General features: G+C 42.2%; 1 protein-coding gene across 1 annotated transcript; it reads left to right on the top strand.

The window, feature by feature from the left end:
- The first annotated feature begins 14,439 nt into the window (after positions 1–14,439).
- Positions 14,440–22,502, top strand: LOC109893255 (nuclear receptor subfamily 1 group D member 1-like). The gene is made up of 7 exons (XM_020486386.2): positions 14,440–14,925; positions 18,466–18,744; positions 18,856–19,089; positions 19,212–19,867; positions 19,989–20,174; positions 20,314–20,524; positions 21,521–22,502. Exons 1-7 carry the CDS (start codon positions 14,865–14,867, stop codon positions 21,715–21,717), a joined length of 1,824 nt encoding a protein of 607 aa, XP_020341975.1. The 5' UTR covers positions 14,440–14,864; the 3' UTR covers positions 21,718–22,502.
- Positions 22,503–24,110: the final 1,608 nt, after the last annotated feature.

The following is a 24,110-nucleotide window of genomic DNA, read 5'->3' as shown; positions in this document are numbered from 1 at the left end:
GGTAACTCTGGGTCTTCGTTTCCTGTGGCGGTCCTCATGAGAGCCAGTTTCATCACAGCGCTTGATGGTTTTTGCGACTGCACTTGAAGAAACTTTAAAAGTTAATGACATTTTCTGGCTTGACTTACCTTCATGTCTTATAGTAATGATGGCTGTTGTTTCTCTTTGCTTACTTGAGCTGTTCTTGCCATAATATGGACTTGGTCTTTTACCAAATAGAACTATCTTCTGTGACCACCCATACCTTGTCACAACACAACTGATTGGCTCAAACGCATTAAGAAGGAAAGAAATTCCACAAATGTACTTTTAACAAGGCACACATGTTAATTGAAATGCATTCCAGGTGACTACCTCATGAAGCTGGTTGAGAGAATGCCAAGAGCATGCAACCTGTCATTAAGGCAAAGGGTGGCTACTTTGAAGAATTTCAAATCTCAAATATATTTTGATTTATTTAACACTTTTTTGGTTACTACATGATTCCACATGTCTAATTTAATAATTTTGATGTCTTCACTATTATTCTAGTCAAAATAAATAGTCAAAATAAAGAAAAACCCTTGAATGAGTAGGTGTGTCCAAACTTTTGACTGGTACTGTATATAGCTACTCATGCGCAAACATTAATCTCTCATAAGTAGGTGTGGTTAGTTACAAGATATGGGCATATTGGCCCTCCTCATTCACAAGGTGTAGGCTGTATGCCAAGTCTCTCTCTCTAAAAACCTACTGGAAGGTAGCTCTCCAGGAAGAGTGTTGGAACCATTCTATACATACATAAACAGACAGATAGACAAGACAGAAACAGGCAGACACAGTTGATACATCAAATTAAGAAATAGTCCATGCACCTGACCATGCATAAGCTATAACAAAAAAATGTGTTTAACTTGACCACTGACATATTTAGCATGGGAGGTCGATGTTAGGTCACTGTTACATTTTGTAGTTCTGCAACACAGCAACATAACACTACACTACAAAAACAACAGCAATTGAATGGGCTACCGAAACAGTGGTTAGGTGTGTGACCTGAGAATTGAAAAGGTAAATTGGTAGCATGTTGAAAAGTATAGCCTGAATTATTAAAATTAAAATAACATTTTAAAAAATTAAGGTAGGCTGAATTCTCAACCTCATCAAGCAAAATATGGACATTTTGAAGGTGCAATTCCCAGTGTCTAAATTAAGGCTGTCCAAAAGTCATCATTTGAAGTGCCTCATAAAAGCCTGTATGGCAAGGTTCTCAAAGGAATCAAATTGTGAAGAAACCTTTTTCATTTATGGTCTCAAAAGTCGCCATGGTGTGCTGACAGTGTTTTTTTTTCTCCAAACGTCATTAATTCAAGGTGAGCCGGTGATCAACAGAGACGGAAACACTGAACTGCTGCAGCATGCATGCGCGTGCATGGCACACAAGAATTTCTTCACAAGGACGGACACTGGCACCGCTGGTGGCACATCTGATAACCAGAGCACGGCTCGGGGATGGGTCGACACAAACAACTCTTGATTACTAAAGGCACGAGATATGATACACTCTTTATTCGTTTGACCCTTAAGGTGATGCTCTGCCCTAGACTCAAAACAGATATGGCAACATCAATCATCAATCAAATGTATTTATAAAGCCCTTCTTACATCAGCTGATGTCACAAAGTGCTGTATAGAAACCCAGCCTAAAACCCCAAACGGCAAGCAATTCAGGTGTAGAAGCATGGTGGCTATGAAAAACTCCCTAGAAAGGCCAGAACCTAGGACGAAACCTAGAGAGGAACCAGGCTATGAGGGGTAGCCAGTCCTCTTCTGGCTGTGCCGGGTGGAGATTATAACAGAACATGGCCAAGATGTTCAAATGTTCATAGATGACCAGCAGGGTCAAATAATAATAATCACAGTGGTTGTCGAGGCTACAACAGGTCAGCACCTCAAGAGTAAATGTCAGTTGGCTTTTCATAGCCGATCATTCAGAGTATCTCTACCCCTCCTGCTGTCTCTAGAGAGTTGAAAACAGCAGTATGCTGAACAAATAGAACAAGTAGCCAGTTAAAGCCTATAAACCAATCTGTGTGATACTCGTGTGCCTTATAAAGGGAATAATAACCTATTAGTAGCTTATGATTCTTCAAATTATTTCACTTATAGCAATAGAACTTGGAGCACAAAACGTGCATCTCCAGATCATCCCCAAATATGGAGTTTGGCAACATGCACTGGGTTTCTTCATCTCATCTCTGGGACAGATCTTGTGGAGCTGCTGGCTATAGTACAGACCTTTACTGAACGCCAAACTTTCCTACCCCAATAGGCTTTTCAGATCATACTGTCTGGGAAACTAGCTGATGGGGACATTGGCTCTCTAGGCCAAGGTCACCCCTGCCCAAATAGGCAGACAGTGACAGGTAGTAAGAGATGGCTTAGATGATAAGGAGGTCACAATTAAAGAGACATATAGCATTACGAATATAGGCCACCTATCTCCCTGTGCTTACTTATGGTCACACAAGTGCTCATTATGCACACGTAAAAGACATGCCCGACATTCCTGTTTAGGTGTATTTTTGATAATGTGTGTTCTCTTATGTTAATCAATTTAGTCAATACATAACTAATGTTGGTTTGGGGTTATTTAAGGTGGATTGTGTTTTTTAAGCAAACCTTTTTTATTTGATTTCCAGTTGTTACACTTCAAATGTTATACATTTATTTAAGTGATAATGCCCAAGAAACCGGTGTTTGGAGGATATATTGCTGCTTCGAGGGCATTATCACATTATACAACGGGTTACCAACATATTCAAATGATGATTATTTTGATGAATTTATTCATACTATTTCATCCTTCCACAATATATAATCTTGACACAAATCTGGGGTTACTAAGCAAACCGGCTGGTCACGAGTCGTTCAGTCTTTTTTATTTGTGTCTATGGACGCGACCCAGTCGTTCGTTCTAAATGTTCCAATTGCCATACTTGCTGGCAACATTCTTATCCCTTGCTTGCTAGCTAACCAGATGTGGCTAATTTACAGTCACGTCACAAAGTGCAGCAAGAATAACAGCAAAGTAGTCGCATTTGCATTTGTTTAAGCTGTTTTCTAGTGACACTTATTTGGATAGGTCCATAACAATTAGCTAGTGAATCGCGATTTCGCCTGGCATAGAAAATGTGGTCACTCATCAGGACACTGTTGTTCAGAGGAGCTAGCCAACAACACAGCTAACACAATCACTTCAAACTGAAGCTGGAAAAACTACAGTGGCTGCGATTCGTTTCGTTTTACAATTTTTCAATTGACATTTCTTTGTAATATATCCATAAAAATTGTGCCACCTGATTCATGATTTAGACTGGCTGAGAAAAGCTGCCTGCCTCTCTGTCTCTTCCCAACTCGTTCATTACTATGGGACAGCTGGAGGTCGAATTTGAACATTGAAACAATGTTGCAAATGTCAGAAAGATAAATATCTGCTGTTGAAAACTAAATGTTAGTCTAAAAGTAATGTGAGCTAATGTCTTGATGCTTTTTATAGTGGAGATCAAGTTTATAAAATGCCTGGCTGGGCTGATGAGACAGTGGATTGCACAGTCAGATGAAACAGAGTAAGTAAATAAAATTTTAACTTCATAGATTTAGCCGGTGGTAATTTGTGAAATAGACACCAGCTGGAATGCGGTTTTAACAAATCAGCATTCCGGATTAGACCCACCCTGTTGTATAATGATGAATCATAATGCACTGTCAAGACTTCTGTAGGGATTAATCGTGGGTCTGATATACAGTCTCCAAAGGGATCATCATCAATCTATAGAAAATAATGAATTTAAGGCAAATTATTTAGGACTACCCTAATTTACAGAGTTGTGGACTCGAGTTACATGACAACAGTCACAAATTTGATGACTTGAGAGTGGACTTGATAGAAAATTAAATAACTTGAGACTTGACTTGGAGACTCAAGATTCGGGAATCGACATTGACTTCAAACTGATGGCTTGAAATTATTTTGCCAGGTTTTGTAACATTTTGTCACTAATTTTGTTGCACAAAGTCTCCATGGATTCTCTCCACGCAGCATCATCCTTGTCCATCAACACAGGACAGGTGAGCTTGCGAACAGATTGCTGATTTGTAAAGCCATAGGATCCGGTGCAGCACAAACGTCAAATTGTAGGGAGAGAGGATTGCCATAATAACTCACCATAGGCGCGTCTCTCCAAACTCCTGCCAGTGGAGAGAGAGCGTTTTGCTTGTTTAAAAGTTTGTGGTTGCTTTCACAAGTAAAATAAATGCATATGTGGTACATCTATATTCCATCTAATCCTACAATAATTGTTAGCGTTTCATCATTCCATCCCGGTAACTTTTATTTCAACACGTTTCATGTTTGATTCCATGCATGTTCATTTAGCCTACCGTTACTTACCCTCTGAGTGGGCGCGATGTTTATTGTTCACGTGAACATTAGCAAGACCCACGAGGTAGAAGTTCAGTTAATTTCAATTCAATGTATGGTTTCATTTGTTCATATTTCACGGGCTATGTCAGAATTCCGTGTGTCTGTGTTCTACTTCTGTCATTCTGGTTGTGCGTAATAGGAGTATGTGGGCATAGAAATAGGCTACGTGGGCTGCACGCCATGCTTTGGAGTCAGTACGTTGAATAAGATAAAATGATTGTTCCATGCATGAATGGTGATGACATATCATTAGTAATCATAATTATAATGTAACAATGGATGTGGAATATGCATTTTACATTGTAGAACTAGTTTATTGGTTGTAATTGCCAATTGGGTAATTGTGTGGTCCTGGGAGGGGCCAAGTCCCTATTCAGTGTATTCGGAAAGTATTCAGACCCCTTGACATTTTCCACATTTTGTTACGTTACAGACTTCTTTTTAAAAAATCCCCTCATCAATCTACACACAATACCTCATAATGACAAAGTAAAAACAGGCTATTAGACGTTATTGCAAATGTATAAAAAATCTACTGAAATATCAAATTTACATAGTTATTCAGAACCTTTACTCAGTACTTTGTTGAAGCTCCTTTGGCAGCAATTACAGCCTCGGGTTTTCTTGACACTACAAGCTTGGCACACCAGTATTTGGGGAATTTCTCCCATTCTTCACCGCATATCCTCTCAAGCTCTTTCAAGTTAGATGGGGGGCGTCGAGGCACAGCTATTTTCAGGTCTCTCCAGAGATGTTTGAACAGGTTCAAGGCCAGGCTCTGGCTGTGCCACTCAAGAACATTCAGAGACTTGTCCCGAAGCCACTCCTGCATTGTCTTAGTTGTGTGCTTAGGGTCATTGTCCTGTTGGAAGGTGAACCTTCGCCCCTAGGCTCTAGGAAGAGTCTTGGTGGTTTGAAACGTATTCCATTTAAGAATGATGGACTCCACTGTGTTCTTGGGGACCTTCAATGCTGCAGAAATGTTTTGGTACCCTTCCCCAGATATGTGCTTCGATACAATCCTGTCTCAGAGCTCTACGGACAATTCCTCCGACCTCATGGCTTGGTTTTTGCTCTGACATGCACTGCCAACTGTGTAACTTTTATATAGACAGGTGTGTGTGCCTTTCCAAATCATGTCCAATCAATTGAATTTACCACAGGTGGAATCCAATCAAGTTGTAGAAACATCTCAAGGATGACCAATGGAAACAGGATGGACCTGAGCTCAATTTTTGAGTCTCATGGCAAATGGTCTGAATCTGTGCTGTGCAGTCTTGCCCTCTACCTGTGTCTACCTGTGTCCCTGTTTTGCCTGGAACAGAGGTTATTTATTTTGGGCTATTGCCAGTGTATATTTTGTACGATATGGTACTTTCAACATGGGATCACCAAGACCTGTAAATAAATCTACACTCTTAGCACTTCAACCTGCATTGTCTTCTGCTGATGTAATTCTCTCAGGACTGCTACAAAGTCCATATTTTACAATTACATCATCGAAATGTGTTGTAGCCAAAATAATGAAAAGGGCTGCCTGGTAGCCTAAAAAAACAGACAAGTCGTTGCATAAATACATACCAAAAAAATATTTGACTTGAGACTTAGTTAGAATGCACGACTTCGATTTGATTCGAGACTCGACCCGTTTTACTTGGGACTCGACTGAGACTAAGACCTTGTGACTCGAGACTTGCTTTTGTGACTCAAATAATAGGCTGGCCGACCATTAAACACAGTTACGCGTAAAGACACTAATATAGCGTATATCGAGTGATGGTTCTAATTGTCTGCACCGTACACAGTGAGCAAAGAAAGTTCCAACAATATTGTTCCACATTTCCGTTTTGAATGCTTCAATAAGCCTGGCCAATTACTAATAGCCTAATGATGGTCCCACGCACACTATTGGATACAGCTATTGTATCTTATGGAACAGTCTGAAATGGTCAGCGGTATATTGTAAACACATACAGCAAATAACAGGATAGAAAAGGTTTTGTTTATTTATTCAACAGCTCTTTCCTCTCTAACAGAAGTTCGCAGTGATCTGTGTCTTCTAACTGCACATTTTATCTCCATATCTTCCTTCAAAGACTTAATCATGGACACTCTTTACTGACAGTTATTGCTGTTTTGCGTGATGTATTGTTGTCTCTACCTTCTTGCCCTTTGTGCTGTTGTCTGTGCCCAATAATGTTTGCACCATGTTTTGTGCTGCTACCATGTTGGGGATTCTACCATGTTGTGTTGCTACCATGTTGTTGTCATGTTGTGTTGCTACCATGCTGTGTTGTCATGTGTTGCTGTCATGCTGTGTTGTTGTCTTAGGTCTCTCTTTATGTAAAGTTGTCTCTCCTGTCATGATGTGTGTTTTGTCCTATATATATATATATATATATATTGTTTTATCCCAGCCCCCGTCTCCGCAGGAGGCCTTTTGCCATTTGGTAGGACATCATTGTAAAAAAAGAATTTGTTCTTAGCTCACTTGCCTAATTAAATAATGGTTACATAAATACAACATATATATATATTTATATATATATATATATATATATATATATATATATATATATATATATATATATATATATATATATATATATATATATATACAGGCTTGACAGCTTACCACGGATGTAAAAAAAATAATAATATATATATATATATATATAATATATGTATTTTTTTTTTAATTTATACATCCATGGTAAACTGTCAAGCCTGTAGGCCTAATTGACTCGTGCGCGCTCGCTGCTGTCTCGTGGTGGCTGGCCAGACAAGTAACGTGATGAGTAAACGTGACGAAAACTTAACACAATTCTCTAATCCCCCGTCTATCCGTTAGCCTTGATCTACCCCTGTCTACCAGAGTTGCAGAATTAATTACATCCGCTCATTAACTTGTCACAGCATACGCATCACTGTAGAGAAACCTCCCTAATGTACTCATGGGTCTAAAGAGCCAAGGCAATAAATAGCCTACTGGATCTGTTTTTCTGCATACAGTAAAACAGTTCCTAAGAATTCCAAACCAACACCCATATAGTCTTTCCATATAACAAGTAAAACAGCAATAGTCACCGGTGGAGCCACGTGCGCTTGGTATGCATCATTGGCCATATGCAGTATATACAGACCAGATGCAAACGGATAATAAACTCACATTTGTGTGATTAATGAACTTCCACAATAATCACTCATATGATACATGAAGTCGAATGACTCACTTGGTTAAATTGATGCCTCCACAGATGCTAAATGAACAGACATTCACATTTGACAATGAGTGACTCCTTTGTAAGTGCGCCTACGCCTTAACAATTTACAGTTAGAAGTGCGCTCGACAGGTTTGCACGCATACATAATCAAGTTATTCCTCCCCTTGCTTGGTAATGCCTATTTCAAATCACATTTCTCTCGGACACGTGTACAGCGAAGTTAAAGCTGGAATCCTTATATAGTTGCTACATACATTTTTGGACTTATAAATGAATTATATATACCCATTATTTCTTGAAGAATTGAACTTATAAATGCATCATGAGCTTAGTTCAACTATCGTACCCAAAATACAAGCTTGTTTTAAATGTCAACAAAACATGGTTAAATACAGGTTAAATAAACAACATATGGTTAAATCTATAGGCTTGATTTTGGTATGTCCTTGCATCCATAGCTCTGTCTATGAATTTGAGAGTGGTTACATTTGTTCAGGCCCACGGCTAAGCTTTCTACCAAAACACATGGTTATTGTTTCAATTAAGGATTCTTGCTTTGAAAAGTAATGATAGTCTACTGAACTTGAATAACTGCTTTCGGCTTATTTTCTCTCCTGCGCTATATGCAGCATCAGCACAGCGGGTAGCCTAGGCCTCCTCTTTTTGGGTTTTAAACACTTTTATCACGGGGAGTGCATTTACTAGATGCGTGAAGGTAGCCTAACTGCAGGTGGCAACAGCCTGAGCAGTGCCCTTGATCAAGATTCCAGAACAGTCCCCAGCTAGTACATAACGTTCTGAGAACCATGTGTTTTTTTAGAGCTTGGTGAGAGCTGGTTGTCCTATGGTTATTTTGCATACTACCTTCCCACAACTTTTGGGGAATGGTGCAAGACAGTTACTTAGCTTTAGCACATTCTCAGCCCATTTAAGGATCCAGATTTTTTTTATTTGTATTTCATAACATTAACAGAGCATGGCTTGACTTTGGAAATGCTCTCAAATAGTTCAGACAACATTAAGAAACAACATTCTTCTGTGGAAATTTCAGTACTTCAGCATAACGTTTTCTACAGGTATCCTTATGGTTCTATTTAAAGTCAAATATATTTCCATGTGTCCTATCTGTGCTTGGAGTATAACATTTTTTGACCCCAAATAAGCTAGATGTGTTATAAATAGCTTCATGAAATATTGCATGAAACATTTAACCCTTTAAACCCCAATAGAATTCTAGAACTCTGCTGTAGATTACTGAGAACTTTCAAGATAAATCAACATTTCTCACACATTTCAAACAAACAGATAGCTCAAAAACCAAGAACAAATGACAACTACAACTTAACTTACTTTTAAAGAGCACAACCGCTTCCTTAATATGACACCACATTCATGTCGATAGGAATAACACAAATTTTGTCTTCCATTGTGTAAAGACAGTCTCTATCAAAAAAACTATTAACACTCAACACAACAAAGAACTAGAGTATTCAAATTGTAATACATTTGACCTAATTACTCACTCAAAATGTAGACGCAACATGTAAAGTGTTGGTCTCATGTTTCATGAGCTGAAATAAAAGATCCAATACATTTTCCATTTGCACATAAAGCTTATTTCTCTCAAAATGGTTTGCATTCCAGTTAGTGAGCATTTCTCCTTTGCCAAGATAATCCATCCACCTGACAGGTGTGGCATATCAAGAAGCTGATTAAACTGCATGATCATTACACAGGTGCTCCTTGTGCTGGGGACAATAAATGCGGTTTTGTCAGGCAACACAATGCCACAGATGTCTCAAATTTTGAGGGAGCGTGCTATTGGCATGCAGGAATGTCCACCAGAGCTGGTTCCAGATAATTTTATGTACATTTCTCTACCATAAGCCACCTCCAGAGTTGTTTTAGAGAATTTGGCAGTACATCCAACCTGCCTCACAACCGCAGACCACATGTAAATCAAATCAAATCAAATTTTATTTGTGACATACACATGGTTAGCAGATGTTAATGCGAGTGTAGCGAAATGCTTGTGCTTCTAGTTCCGACAATGCAGTAATAACCAACGAGTAATCTAACCTAACAATTTCACAACAGCTACCTTATACACACAAGTGTAAAGGGATGAAGAATATGTACATAAAGATATGTGAATGAGTGATGGTACAGAACAGCATAGGCAAGATGCAGTAGATGGTATCGAGTACAGTATATACATATGAGATGAGTAATGTAGGGTATGTAAACATTATATTAAGTGCCATTGTTTAAAGGCTAGTGACTAGTGGCTAGTGATAATTTTTTTACATGTATGGCAGCAGCCACTCAATGTTAGTGGTGGCTGTTTAACAGTCTGATGGCCTTGAGATAGAAGCTGTTTTTCAGTCTCTCTCGGTCCCTGCTTTGATGCACCTGTACTGACCTCGCCTTCTAGATGATAGTGGGGTGAACAGGCAGTGGCTCGGGTGGTTGTTGTCCTTGATGATCTTTATGGCCTTCCTGTGACATCGGGTGGTGTAGGTGTCCTGGAGGGCAGGTAGTTTGCCCCCGGTGATGCGTTGTGCAGACCTCACTACCCTCTGGAGAGCCTTACGGTTGTGGGCGGAGCAGTTGCCGTACCAGGTGGTGATATAGCCCGACAGGATGTATAGTAACCACGCCAGCCCAGGACCTCTACACCCTGCTTCTTTACCTGTGGGATTGTCTGAGGAGGGGGTACTGATTAGTATTTCTTTCTATAATCAAGCCGTTTTGTGGGGAAAAACGCATTCCGATTGGCTGGACCTGGCTACCCAGTGCGCCCCTGCCCAGTCATATTAAATCCATAGATTAGGTCCTGATGTATTTATTTCAGTTGACTGATTTCCTTCTATGAACTGTAACTAAGTCAAATCTTTGAAATTGTTGCATGCTTTGTTTATATTTTTGTTCAGTATATACTTAAATATTATTTACATTCAAATACAAAACTATCCTAAATGTGACCAGAGGACAAAATTCAGAAAGTATTTCAAAACCCACACAAAGTAGGCTATTTGATTGACAATGATTATTACTTCTGCAACAATGTAAAAATGCAAACAACCATTCAGGGACTATTTCAAAATGTAGGTAACCTGTCTCAATAAGATTTAGTACAGACCAGGCTTGACACAAAACGTAGAAATAGTAGCCTACTTCGACAACAATTCGGTGAATGCAACAAGTATTAGATAGAGATAAAGAGAGAATATACAAAACATAACTGTTCAGAGACAATCAAATATTTGTAGGAGAAATTCATTTTCCACACTGTCAGTTTAATGTTTGCATTTAGCCTACAACATATCATGGAACTTCTGGAAGCATGGCCCCATCCTGCAAAGTGGCACAGAATATGTAGAGCACCCAAAGGAGGTCTCTACATATCTCTCACTCTTTGTCCTGCATCCTCCCCGGATGCGCACCCTCTCTTGCGCCCTTCAGACTTCCCCTGCTTTCAAATGAGTTACAACTCGGTCCACACGCCCTCTTGTCTCCCCTCCTCCTGCCACTGTAGCCATATCACAAAGTGAATGCACAAGCTGCTTTTTGAATGCCTTCAGGGACCAGCACCTGTGGTTTCTGGGAAGGGGCCTTTGCAGGGTCCCCCACATGATTATGATGGCAATGTTGAGCATCCCCCAAAGCACATACTTACACCATTTTCTGCCTGTTTGTCCAACATTGCAATAAGTCCTCAGTCAAGATGGTCAACCCCGCCCATTTTCTTGTTGTAATCCATTACAAGCTCTGGAAAATATATAAATTCCTACTACTTTTAAAAACAACTCCAAAACACCTGCCACTGTCAATTTAGGGCCAGGCTGTGTGGTACAAGGGTGAATGGTGGGACTTGGGGTTGACACAATGCATGGAAACGTAGGCTCCACACTCAGGTGTGCTCTCCCTCTTCCCTTCCCTCCTCTACCTCTGCTTTGTACTCTCCCTCTACTTCGTCCTCTCCCTCCTCCTCTCCCTCCACTCTACTCTCCCTCCTTGCTCCACATCTCTATCCCTCCAATCATCTCAAACTACTCTTCCTCCCTGCCTTTTGCCACTGAGCCCTGACTCTCCACATCACTTCCCTCACTTTCACTGACCTAGAGGAACATGGGGTATTGTGTGGAGATTGATGAGGGAAAACACTATTTAATCCATTTTAGAAAAAGTCCGTAATGCAACAAAATGTGGAAAAGGTCACTTTATCTGCACCTAGCAAACATATAACCTAAGCCCAACAGATAAAAACAAATGCCTATCCTTGATTTCAGCCTAGATGTTGGAACATTGCTCCGGGGACTTGCTTCCATTCAGCCACAAGAGCATTAGTGAGGTTGGGGGCTGATGTTGGGCGATTAGGCCTGGCTCGCAGTCTGCGTTCTAATTCAACCCAAAGGTGTCCAATGGGGTTGAGGTCAGGGCTTTGTACAGGCCAATCAAGTTCTTCCACACCAATCTCAGCAAACCATTTCTATATGGACCTCACTTAGTGCACGGGGCATTGGCGCAGTGTAGGGGGCTCCTGATTGGCGCAGCGGTCTAAGGCACTGCATCTCAATGCTAGAGGCGTTACTACAGACCCTGGTTTGATTCCAGGTTGTATCACAACCGGCCGTGCTTGGGAGTCCCATAGGGCGGTGCACAATTGGCCCAGCATCATCTTGGTTGGGGTTTGGCCGGGGTAGGCCATCATTATAAATAAAAATGTGTTCTTAACTGACTTCCCTAGTTAAATAAATAAGAAATTGGAATGCCATAACAGGGCAGGGCTTTCCCCAAACTGTTGCCACAAAGTTGGAAGCACAGAATAGTCTAGAATGTCATTGTATGTTGTAGAGTTAAAATGTCCACTGGAACGAAGGGGCCTAGCCTGAACCATGAAAAACAGCCCCAGACCATTATTCCTCCTCCACCAAACCTTACAGTTGGCACTATGCATTTGGGCAAGTAGCGTTCTCCTGGCATCCGCCAAACTCAGATTCGTCTATCAGACTTCCAGATGGTGAAGTGTGATGGCCAGAGAACGAGTTTCCACTGCTACGGAGTCCAATGGTGGCGAGCTTTACACCACACCAGCCGAGGCTTGGCATTACGCATGGGGATCTTAGGCTTGTGTGCGCGGCTGCTCAGCCATGGAAACCCATTTCATGAAGTGCCTGATTTAAAAAAAGGAACGGTGCTGATGTTGCTTCCAGAAGCAGCTTGCAACTCGGTAATGAGTGTTGCACCCGAGGACAGGCGATTTTTACGTGCTACGTGCTTCAGCACTCGGCGGTTCCATTCTGTAAGCTTGTGTGGCCTACCATTTTTTGGCTGAGCCGTTGTTGCTCCTAGACGTTTCCACTTCACAATAACAGCACTTACGGTTGACCGGGGCAGCTCTAGCAGTGCAGAAATTATACAAATTTACTTGTTGGAAAGGTGGCATCCTATGAGTCACTGAGCTCTTCAGTAAGGGCATTCTACTGCCAATGTTTGTCTATGAAGATTGCATGGCTGTGTGCTCGATTTTATACACCTGTCAGCAAAAGGTGTGGCTGAAATAGCCGAAACTACCAATTTGAAGGGTTGTTCGCATACTTTTGTATATATAGTGTATTATTGTTAGAAAAACAAGGGCATTGGCGTCTGTAATAGTAATTTTTAAAAAGGCAGTTGACGGCTGCTATGGGTTCTAAAGAGTTTTAAGGAAGTTATTAAAAAAACTCTAAATAACCAATCATTTCCCTTCTCAGACGTTAATAAAACCTCCCAGACAAACTTTCAAGAAGCCAGAGCAAAACGTTCTCAGAACCTCCCTGCAACCTAAAAATAAGTTCACAGAATATGTACTGAACATTCAATTTTACCAGGCAGGAAACGTATGGGTTCGTTCACAGAACCAATTGGAAACCACAAACATACGTTCTCACAACTTCCAATGAACCAAATGTGCTACTGTAGCTGCGTATAATGGGAAATAAATTAGATCTTCAGGGGAAGTCGCAGAATTGGGCTAGGTGATCTTTACATGTACCCACAGCAGCACAATGTGGGGGCATGAGGACAATGTACACAGAGTATAATAGAGTGGGGCGCTGTAAACAGTCTGGCAGAAATGGTGCACATTATATGCAGGCATATCATGTTCCTTTTGATCCTGCAGAGTTTTCCTATTACAAAAACACTGGTTATAAAATGGTAATAAGTAAGGTGTTATGATACTGTCTGCAATTATTTTTGGACAGTTTTATTTTTGTATTCTATACCACCATCACCCCATTCCCATCGCGTGCAATGCTGCCAGAAAAGCTGAATAAAAGCTAATCGTTGTTATTGATCATATTACGATGTTTGAAATGCAATGTTCCTCGCTTCACAAAAGGTTTCATTATTCTTTTCATTGTAATCAAGTGAATGTCTGTGGTCACGTCTACATTCCCACCAGACATGAAAAGGGGCGCCCTTTGTGAGCCAGTATATAAAGACACGTCCAATTAGATCCAAATTAGACGCTATTTGAATGATAGATGGAACTTGTGCCAATGCTTTGCGCATTTGGTTATATTAAATATTGTGCATATGTCTGTCCTATCCCCTATAGTTAAAAATGGTAGCGTTAAAATATTATTTCCGCACATTTTTCGTAGCCATTTTAGTAGGAGTTACCATCTCCATGTGCTCAGGGGGTTTAAAAGAAAAGCTTGATGTGTTCGGAGAAAAAGTGTGTCACTGGGACACGAGGCACTCCCCGGGGGTCACATGGTCCCGTTTTCAGCCCCGTGAGAGCAGGCATGCAGTGCGTCCTCGTTCCTTTCCTAAGGACGAGGGAAACTGAGAAAAACCAGACCAGCTTGGGAACTGCGGTCAGACCTACACGGATAGAGCATAGACAGCATAGACGCTTTTCGTAATTGTTTTCGCTGGCAGTGCTCACAGAGAAGTGTTTCACATTACGCGGGAACTTGCTCGATAGCAGCTGCATCCTTTGGTAGTTTATTAACCTTGGTTCTTAAGTATTGTAATGAGTATTCGAACTCAAATAGAGCTTTTATTATAAAGAGGAACATAATGACATCGTTATAACAGAGAAGAGGACCTTCTTTTTGCCAAGAACCTAGCCAGAAGGGAATTGATCCTTTCCTAAACTGTTTTCTATTTTCACCGATATCTATATGAATGTTTTGGAGCTCAGGATGGCAACAACAGCAATGGACACAAATAACAACAATACAGGTACATCTTCAGGATTATCATGTTGTGCGTGTGTAATGGGGTTATGTGTTTTACGTATATTGTTTTGGCTACCTGGCTTGTTGGCAGTCTGTTGAAGCACTTTACATTTTGTGTATATGGAACTTACGTGGCTGATGGAATCATCCTTGTGATGCAACACTAGATGGGGGAAAGTTCAATGGGTCTCTGTACAGTTCTCCTCATGCCAAACCTCAGTCCATGGCTGATGAGGCTTGAAGTAGGCCTATTCCTCATAGTGTTTATTTTGAATTCACTGATGATTGTGTGTTATCATTACTGTAGCCTATTTTACCCCAACCGTTCTTCATAATTGTCATTGTCAAGGTCGAATTACTGGCCACAGTAAAAGCAAAATTAAGAAATGTTGTATCGTGGAGTTTGTAATAGCCTATAAGTTATCTGTACATTTAATTAAATACACATTTAAAGTACTATACATTGTTTGATGGTGTACGTGTGGTAGGTAGAACATCATGGTTTGAGACACAGTGCTCTAAAATAGTTCGGGGGGAAGTAGGTCATGTAAGGTGGACGGACATCCCTTTGATGCAGACATCCGCGCATGTTTTTTTCCCAATTCACATGGCCCGCCAAGCTAGCCATGTGCGTTTTGTTTTCATTCACCGTTCTCCACCAATCTCCATCGGTATAGAGAGCAAGCTCATTGCATAATTTCTCGTCAGAGTCCCATGGGTGAAGCGGTCTTGGATGCCATGTGTGCACTGCTATTGGATAGCTGGCGGGGGTAATTATTGCGATTCGATCAGGACATCATTCAGTCACGTGTTAGATTGAAACGTGGGACACGAACATTTATGTAAGGCATCATAACTTATTGTTGCTGACATAATTACACAGGCATAACCAAATACTTGCAGGGCGATTGGGACATTCCCTTTCGATATCTAAGATGTCCAAAATAATGAGTTGACCTTTATTATATTATTATTAGGGCAAGGCGATAGTAGGTCTAATAAAGCATTTATAGGTTCATTCATTTGAATATAGGTTCAGAGAAAATACATTTTCAATACATACAATTATATTGTACAGCTACAACATAGCAAAGTGAAAACATAGATAGATGCCAAGCTTTTCAGATATATTCAGCAAGTATGTTGTAAATTACATTAGATTATCTAAGGAGTATATTGTGGGAATTGACTGTCTATTAGGTACCATGGATAGCGCCAGGCGGGAGGGAACGTGGATAGCGCCAGGCGGGAGGGAACGTGAGGCTGTACTAGAAACAGTTGGCGTGTTCCATGGGGGGTGTATTGCACAGTCAGTCAGTTTGCCAGCCTCGTTGAATAACCTGCTGTTGGAGGAGCGCACGTTGAGTAAGGGCGTGACTAGAATGTATTCCAGCCAGCCTACACTAGTGCTGCTCCTCAAGCAACGCAAGTCTGCAGTCCAACCCGTTTTCATTCCATGGCTCTCCCATGCATAGCTTTCGATGAACTATTACATTTCTTTCAAATACCTCACTCTGAATGTATGTTTACTCACTAAGACTAGTTCAATATTCAGAGCTATATCTATTGATGTGTTTTCTTCATTTCACGTTGACTTTACAAGTGTTGGTTTAACATGGCAAGTTATTGATTTTTATACAAAAGCAATCTTATCTTCCACTCACTGATTGGTTATTGTGGATAATAGATTATTTGGGGATAGAAAGTCAGGAGGTGGAAGACAGAGCAAAGGGAGTGAAAGCATGCAGTGGAGAGAGAGAGGGAGGAGCATTAATACTATAGCACCAGGCAGGACAAGGAAGTGCACGTGTTGTGGTGACACCTGACCCAGTGACCCTATAAGACCTTATGTTCCATTCCACAGTGAATTATGTTTCTCCTCCAGGGGTGCCTGGCTGGCTGGATTCTGAGATTGGAATGTCTCAAAAGGAACAGAACAGACAAAACATTCTCTCACTGTTTGTTCAATCAGGAAATTGGAATTCATCCAGTTTGAAATGTCAGGCTCGCAGAACAGAAGTATAGAGTTTGGTTTTGTTAAGCACAAAACAATGATCCCATCCTTCAATAGGCCCCACCCAAACATACAGTAGGTGGGCAGCTTGCCATCAATGCAGGGAAATTAAATCACAAAGACAGTTTAAGGGCATCATCAATTAAAGCCTCAACAACACAATAAAATGTCCTGCAAATGACTCCTTAAAACAACACATTATCTCCTCACAAAAAAACACATAATCTAACAACAACACATTATCCCCTAACAACAACACAATACAGTTGATCTGGTATTAGAGCACAGGTTAATTGGAGTCAACAGGAAGTGCAGAAAGTGTTGGGCACATGCTTTGTAGGTTGGGGTTTCGGCAGGGACGCTGTGTGTGGAAAAGGGCGGGGCACACCATTTGGCATTTAAAAAGCGATTAGCCATTCCTGGTAGCCATGTGCATGGCACCCCCCGGCGACTGGGCACGAGTTGGTGTGTGGGTGGCCAGCTGTGGTGAAACGTGATCCTTGAACGGAACTTGTGAGAATTAGCCTTCACAGCGGGAGAAACCGAGACAGCTGGATTAGAACAAGCAGGAGGGAGAAAGAGAATGAAAGTGAGAGAGGGAGAGGGAGAAGAGAAACAGAGTATGAGCAAAAAAAGAGTACAGAGGGCAGGGGGTGTGGAGAGAGAATAACAGAGTTTCAAGGAGAGTGTAAAGGGAGAGTTGGAGAGAAAGGGAAGTAGGGCAAGTAAAAGTTGTCAGGAGAGTTCCAACAAAGAGAGAGAGAGAGAGAGAGAGAGAGAGAGAGAGAGCGCAAGAGTATCTAAATCCACTCGTGTGGGTGGCTATGTCTGGTAAATGAGACTGCACAACAGCAATAGCACTGTCTGTGCCATTGGGCAGGATCCAAAAAGAACGTGATCATTCTCCATGCTGCAATGGCTTCTTCCGTAATGTCAAGAATGTTCTGTAGGTGATGCTTGCTCACGTGGTACAACCCACACAGGACAATCTTGCCCTTATGGCTTCCTATAAAAATGTACTCTGTGGTCAAGGCCTCTGTTTTGGAAAGTGTGGTGACCACCTCTGAACTAGAAAAATAAACGGAAAGCCAGCAGCCTTTCCTGCCAACATTTCCTGGAAAGCAGTGTTTTTTTCCCAGCCACTTGTCTTCTTGGACTCTCCGCAGTCACTCTGTTGCTATGGTTATCATAGCATTGCCACGGTTTCCTTCCATAATTGTCCTGGGTAGCTACGGGAACATTTGGAATGTATAGAATTATACAAAGTTGCAGCCGCTCCCACGTTTTTTGTCAATGAACATGAATGGGCGCAATATCAATCCTAACCAGTGGGCGTCCTCTCTCCAACCCTCTTCCTCTTTACCTCCTCTGTTTTAGTTTCCATCTGTCCTCACTGGCAGTTGACTGATGTCCAATGGTTAGAGTGTCAAAGAACAGAGCACTAAATGTGACCAATTAAATTATCTCACTGTTTTTAAACCACGCATCCATTCTAACAAGCAGTCCTCTCGCTCTTTCTTTTGTCGCCAGGGGGCGTAATCTCCTACATCGGCTCCAGTGGCTGCTCACCGAACCGCACCAGCCCAGTGTCTATGTACAGCGAGAACTCCTTCGGAGCCTCCTTCCCTCCCTCCCCCAACGGCTCCCAGGGCTTCTCCAATGCCTACTCCAGCAGTGGCAGCTCCAGCTCCTCCAATGGTGATGATGGCAACTCCTCTTCCGGCTCCGGAGGGTCCCCAAGGCTTAGGGGTCGTAATGACAGCAGCATTTCTCGCTGCTCCCCCAGCAAGTCCGTGGCAAGCCTTACCAGTGAGTAGACCCCCATACCAGAACCCCAATACTTTATATGAATCCAGATTGTGCACCCCTATCTGTCATTCCTGGAACTACAACTTTAAATCCTCTTTATGTTTGTAACAGAACTGAATGGGATGGTGCTGCTGTGTAAAGTGTGTGGAGACGTCGCCTCAGGCTTCCACTATGGGGTCCATGCCTGTGAGGGCTGCAAGGGATTCTTCCGACGCAGTATCCAGCAGAACATCCAGTACAAAAAGTGCCTGAAGAACGAGACCTGCACCATCATGAGGATTAACCGCAACCGCTGCCAGCAGTGCCGCTTCAAAAAGTGTCTGTCCGTGGGCATGTCCCGCGATGGTAAGTACAGCTTCATATGCTAAAACATGACACATGCAGCCACAAAAAAGGTTTAATAGTTCTACTACACTCTCATCCCTGTTAGGGCTGTTGACTCAACATGTCTCTTTCTCTCTCCCCAGCTGTTCGCTTTGGCAGAATACCCAAGCGTGAGAAGCAGCGCATGCTGGCAGAGATGCAGAGCACCATGAACAGCATGAACAACATGCAAAACGAGTTCCAGCTGGCCAGCCTGACTCACAACTCTCCCCCTTCTCCCACTTCCTCTTCTCCCTGCCCGGGTCTGACTGTGGCACTCCAGCCCCAGGCCCTGCCTTTTGCCCCTTCCTCCTCTCCTCCAGTACAAGCCCCTGCTTCCCCTCTGCCCCCACCATCCAACCAAAGCCCGCCACTGTTGGCCAGCTCTCCACCCCTGTGCCCCAGCCCTGGGGTGGACTGCACCATAACGGCCATTGCCCGGGCGCACCGTGAGACCTTTGTTTACGCCCACGACAAGCTGGGCGATTCTGCGAGATTGCATAACGGAGAGGTGGACAACTGGGGCTCAAACTACTGTTCTGCTGGCTACCACCAGAACAGCATCAACACAATCTACCACCAAAACAACAATGTGGCCCTCCAGAACCATGGCTTCATGGCCATGTCTGACAGACATCACCAGAACAACGGCAAGCAGTTCCACAACAGCAACCTGTTCGGGAGCCACCAAAGCATTGAGACTAGCAGCATCCCCCAGGGCCAGAACTTCCCATGGAAAAACCACAAGGACATTGTGCTGGTGAGTCACTGAACAGAACAGCAACATAGAAAAGATCTTGATGTCAAAGATTGTCAATAATAGTGGCAAGTAGTCATAGCATATAGGAAAATGCTGATTACGGTTCTCCTCGGTCCTCCAGGCATGTCCAATGAACATGTTCCCCCAAACCGAACCCAACAAGACCCCCCAGGAGATCTGGGAGGACTTCTCGCTCAGCTTCACGCCGGCTGTGCGTGAGGTGGTGGAGTTCGCAAAGCACATTCCAGGGTTCAGTGCACTCTCCGAGAACGACCAAGTCACCCTGCTCAAGGCCGGCACCTTTGAGGTAGGCATCCGTGAAATGTGTGCAAACAGATATGCAAAGAAACTTCATACAGTGATAAACAAAAATACTCACAGCTGTACTGTATTGAGAAGATACAATGACTCAACACCCACTCACTTTTCCCTTGCTTCTGTTACAGGTCTTGATGGTGCGCTTTGCCTCCCTCTTCAACGTGAAGGAGCAGACTGTCACCTTCATCTCAGGTACCACCTACAGCCTGGAGGCACTGAAGGGAATGGGCATGGGAGGCCTGCTAGACACCATGTTTGAATTCAGCGAGAAGCTCAACTCCCTAGAGCTCACGGCCGAGGAGCTGGGTCTCTTCACCGCTGTAGTGCTAGTGTCTGCAGGTAAGAACAACGAGAAGCCTTATTATTTAGTTTAACAACCTATTTAAGCAGTTAGAGCTCAAGTACTATACTTGTCCTGCCAGTAAATCACCATGACCAATGTTCCCACGGGACTGCCGCGCAGAAGAAATAACAGCCCGCGCAGAGAAGCGTGAGATTGCCATATATGGATCTGTGCCATTCACTTTGAACTGGACTGTGTTAACAGCATGAGCGGTCAAGAGTAGATGCGCTTGTTTTGAGGACAAAGCAAGAGCTGCATGCAGCCACGTGTGTACATTTGTTCATATCCTTTGATAGTTAAGGAGTTATTAGCCCAGTTATATATCATATGTATTCAGCAATGGGGGAGGGAATGCTTCCTACAAGAGCACAAACCATGTACATTTCTAGACATCTTTAAAGAGGGAGTTGGATAAAAAACTTGTTTTTGTCTTAAAGGAGCAGTGTTGTATTTTGAGAGAGTCTTAAATAAGCTAAGTAGCCTATAGGCAGTAGCATCATTTGTCTGATTCTCTGTAATATTTTGGAAAGTGGTTTCATCAAACAACACCACAACATTTTCAGTCAAGCAATGCATGTTGGCCTACATTGAACACCACACATAGGCTGCTACTTTAGGCTGAATGATAGAACAGCCATTTCCATGTTAAAATGTTATGGAATGTATTTTTTCCATTGTTTTTGATGGGAGTCCATTCTCGTAGGCCTACATTATGATCAAAAAGCCACAGTAGCCTACTTGACCACTGTCTGACACTGTTACTTAAAGCGGATACAGCCTCAGTGTTCCCAGTAAATGCGAGCTGGAAGTTGCACAGAATTTTCACAATGTTGAAGTTTGCGCTCAACAGACCTGAAATTTGCTCAGCGCCGAAAAAAATGATGGGGAACATTGAATCTTCAAAAATCACTCACTGTTATGGCATAGTAATGGTCTATACTAAAGTGTAAAGTAGTCTAACGGTGCTCTCTTTCTTCACTGTCCTCTTTCAGATCGCTCAGGCATCGAGAACCTCAACTCCGTGGAGCTGCTTCAGGAGTCTCTGATCAGAGTGCTGCGTGCCCTGGTCAGCAAGAGCAACCCCTGCGACGCCTCTCGCTTCACCAAGCTGCTGCTCAAGATGCCCGACCTGCGCACACTCAACAACATGCACTCAGAGAAGCTGCTGTCCTTCCGCATCGACGTATAAGACTGTCACCACTGATGACAAGAAAATCCGTCTGGACTCGTCGCCCATCTCCACCTCACGAACAGTGGTGGTTGGGCGGCTAAGGGGCGGGGCAAGTTGGGGGAGGTGACAGGGGATCTGATTCCGTCTGCTCGCTTGCTCCCTTCAGGGACACCCGCCTCCGAGTTGACTGATGTGCGCATCAGCCAATGACATGACCGAAAGACAGTGATTGACAACTGATAGGGGTAAGGCCAATAGACTTATGGAGATTAGGGAGACAAAGCCCTCTACATAAATTATTTTTGGGGGTTGGGGTGGTCACAGCTCAAAACTTCCCAGAACAAGTGCCCCCTCTACACCAGCCGGTCTGAGGGGGCCAGAGACCATTTGTCGGTTGAGCTGAACCAAAATCAGCAATTGGGCTTTACTACTATGTCCAACTAGGCCTGGTTCCTTCCAAGAGTCTGTTAGATGCATTTTAAAGCCATCTGCTCTGTTTTATCATGACTGTAAATGATTAGTTAAATATGTGCAGTGTTGTAAACTTAATCATATTCCAAACTGAGTTTGTACAAATCTGTATATATCTAGCTACAAACGTCAATATGCTTACTTGAAATGTTTGAAAAATGTGTATAATATATATATTTTTTTGTTAAGATGAAATCCTCTAATGCTCATAGTTATACATGTGTGGGTACAAATGTGTAAAATACAAATTGAGTGTATGCATACGAAAAATAATATCCAGAACTGTATTTCAAAAATGTTTTATGTAATAAAGGCATTATACAAAAAAAATACTTATTTGAATTCCTTTGTGTGATCTTTTTCTGTAGTACCGATTTTGTTATTCTACATCTGTCTGTGACTGGGTTGGAGAGACCTAGCTCACCTAGCTATTAGTGGGCTGTGCTATGTAATCAGTAAGCCACAGGTCACCCACGTCACAACACTCACTGAGGATGCTGACACAACACTAAAGTGGGAATAACAGTTCGTACTGACCAATGACCAAGGCTGTACATTTGCTTGGATTAAGTCTTAATTATAGAATACATTTCAAATTTGAGTAACCCAGTGCACTTTGACCTTGTGATGAATTTATTTGAAAGGACATACTGACAGTCATTTTTTTATTTCACCTTTATATAACCAGGTAGGCCAGTTGAGAACAAGTTCTCATTTACAACTGTGACCTGGCCAAGATAAAGCAGTAACCCCATCAATAGTAACAGATTATTGCTGTACCTCAAGGTCTTGTCTATAATTATTTCACAAAACACACTAAAAGCAGGTGTACATTTTCCACTCAAAACATTTCTCATGTTCCTGTTTTGTTTCCGCATCCCATCATGACCACAACCACAAAGTAGTGTTCTGCATTGTAGCCAATATTCAAATATACTGTAGCTAACCAAAATGCAGAATTGTTGAGCACTATCTGCCCGGTAATTGTTACCAAGTAAGAGTATGACACTAGTGCTCGGATGAAAAACATACTGAATGTAAAGACAATAATTTGGTTAGCAAAAGTCAATGAGCTACAGTCCTGCAGACAAATCGTAGGTTAGAAGCTGGATTATGTAATAATTATGTATGGGTAAGAATATTTCCATGGACACAAGGTTCTCATTAATGAGAGCAATTTGTAATATACTGTACATACAGCGCATTTGGAAAGTATTCAGATCCCTTGACTTTTTACACATTTTTGTTACAGCCTTAATCGAAATCTACATACAATACCACAATGACAAAGCAAAAACAGGTTGAGATTTTTTGCAATTTTTAAAATGTATTTGTAAACCTGGAAATATCACATTTACATAAGAATTCAGACACTTTACGCAGTACTTTCTTGAAGCACCTTTGGCAGCAATTACAGTCTCTTTGGTATGTTGCTACAAGCTAAGCACACCTGTATTTGGGGAGATTCTCCCATTCTTCTCTGAAGATCCTATCAAGCTCTGTCGTGTTGGATGGGGAGCATCGCTGCACAGCTATTTTCAAGTCTCTCCAGAGATGTTAGATCAGGTTCAAGTGCGGGCTTTGACTGGGTCTCAAGGACATTGGGACTTGTTCCGAAGCCACTCCTGCATTGTCCTGTTGGGAAGTGAACATTCACCCTAGTCTGAGGTCCTGAGCGCTCTAGAGCAGGTTTTCATTCAAGGATCTCTGTACTTTGCTCTGTTCATCTTTACCTCGATCCTGACAAGTGTCCCAGACCCTGCAGCTGAAAAATATCCCCACAGCATGATGCTGCCACCACCATGCTTCACCATAGGGATGGTGGCACGTTTCCTCCAGACATGACGCTTGGCATTCAGGCCAAAGAGTTCAATATTGGTTTCATCAGACCAGAGAATCTTTTTTCCATGGTCAGAGTCCTTTGGGTGCCTTTAGGCAAA

The sequence above is a fragment of the Oncorhynchus kisutch genome, linkage group LG6, assembly GCF_002021735.2.
Source record: "Oncorhynchus kisutch isolate 150728-3 linkage group LG6, Okis_V2, whole genome shotgun sequence".
Taxonomy (NCBI): domain Eukaryota; kingdom Metazoa; phylum Chordata; class Actinopteri; order Salmoniformes; family Salmonidae; genus Oncorhynchus; species Oncorhynchus kisutch.
This window is presented reverse-complemented; position numbering and strand designations above follow the sequence as displayed.

Excerpts from the sequence above, each read along its gene's own strand:
- LOC109893255 (XM_020486386.2), top strand. The coding sequence starts at position 14,865 with ATGAATGTTTTGGAGCTCAGGATGGCAACAACAGCAATGGACACAAAT. Across the intron at positions 18,745-18,855 it reads GTCCGTGGCAAGCCTTACCA|AACTGAATGGGATGGTGCTG; the intron begins GTGAGTAGACCC and ends TGTTTGTAACAG. Across the intron at positions 19,868-19,988 it reads ACCACAAGGACATTGTGCTG|GCATGTCCAATGAACATGTT; the intron begins GTGAGTCACTGA and ends TCGGTCCTCCAG.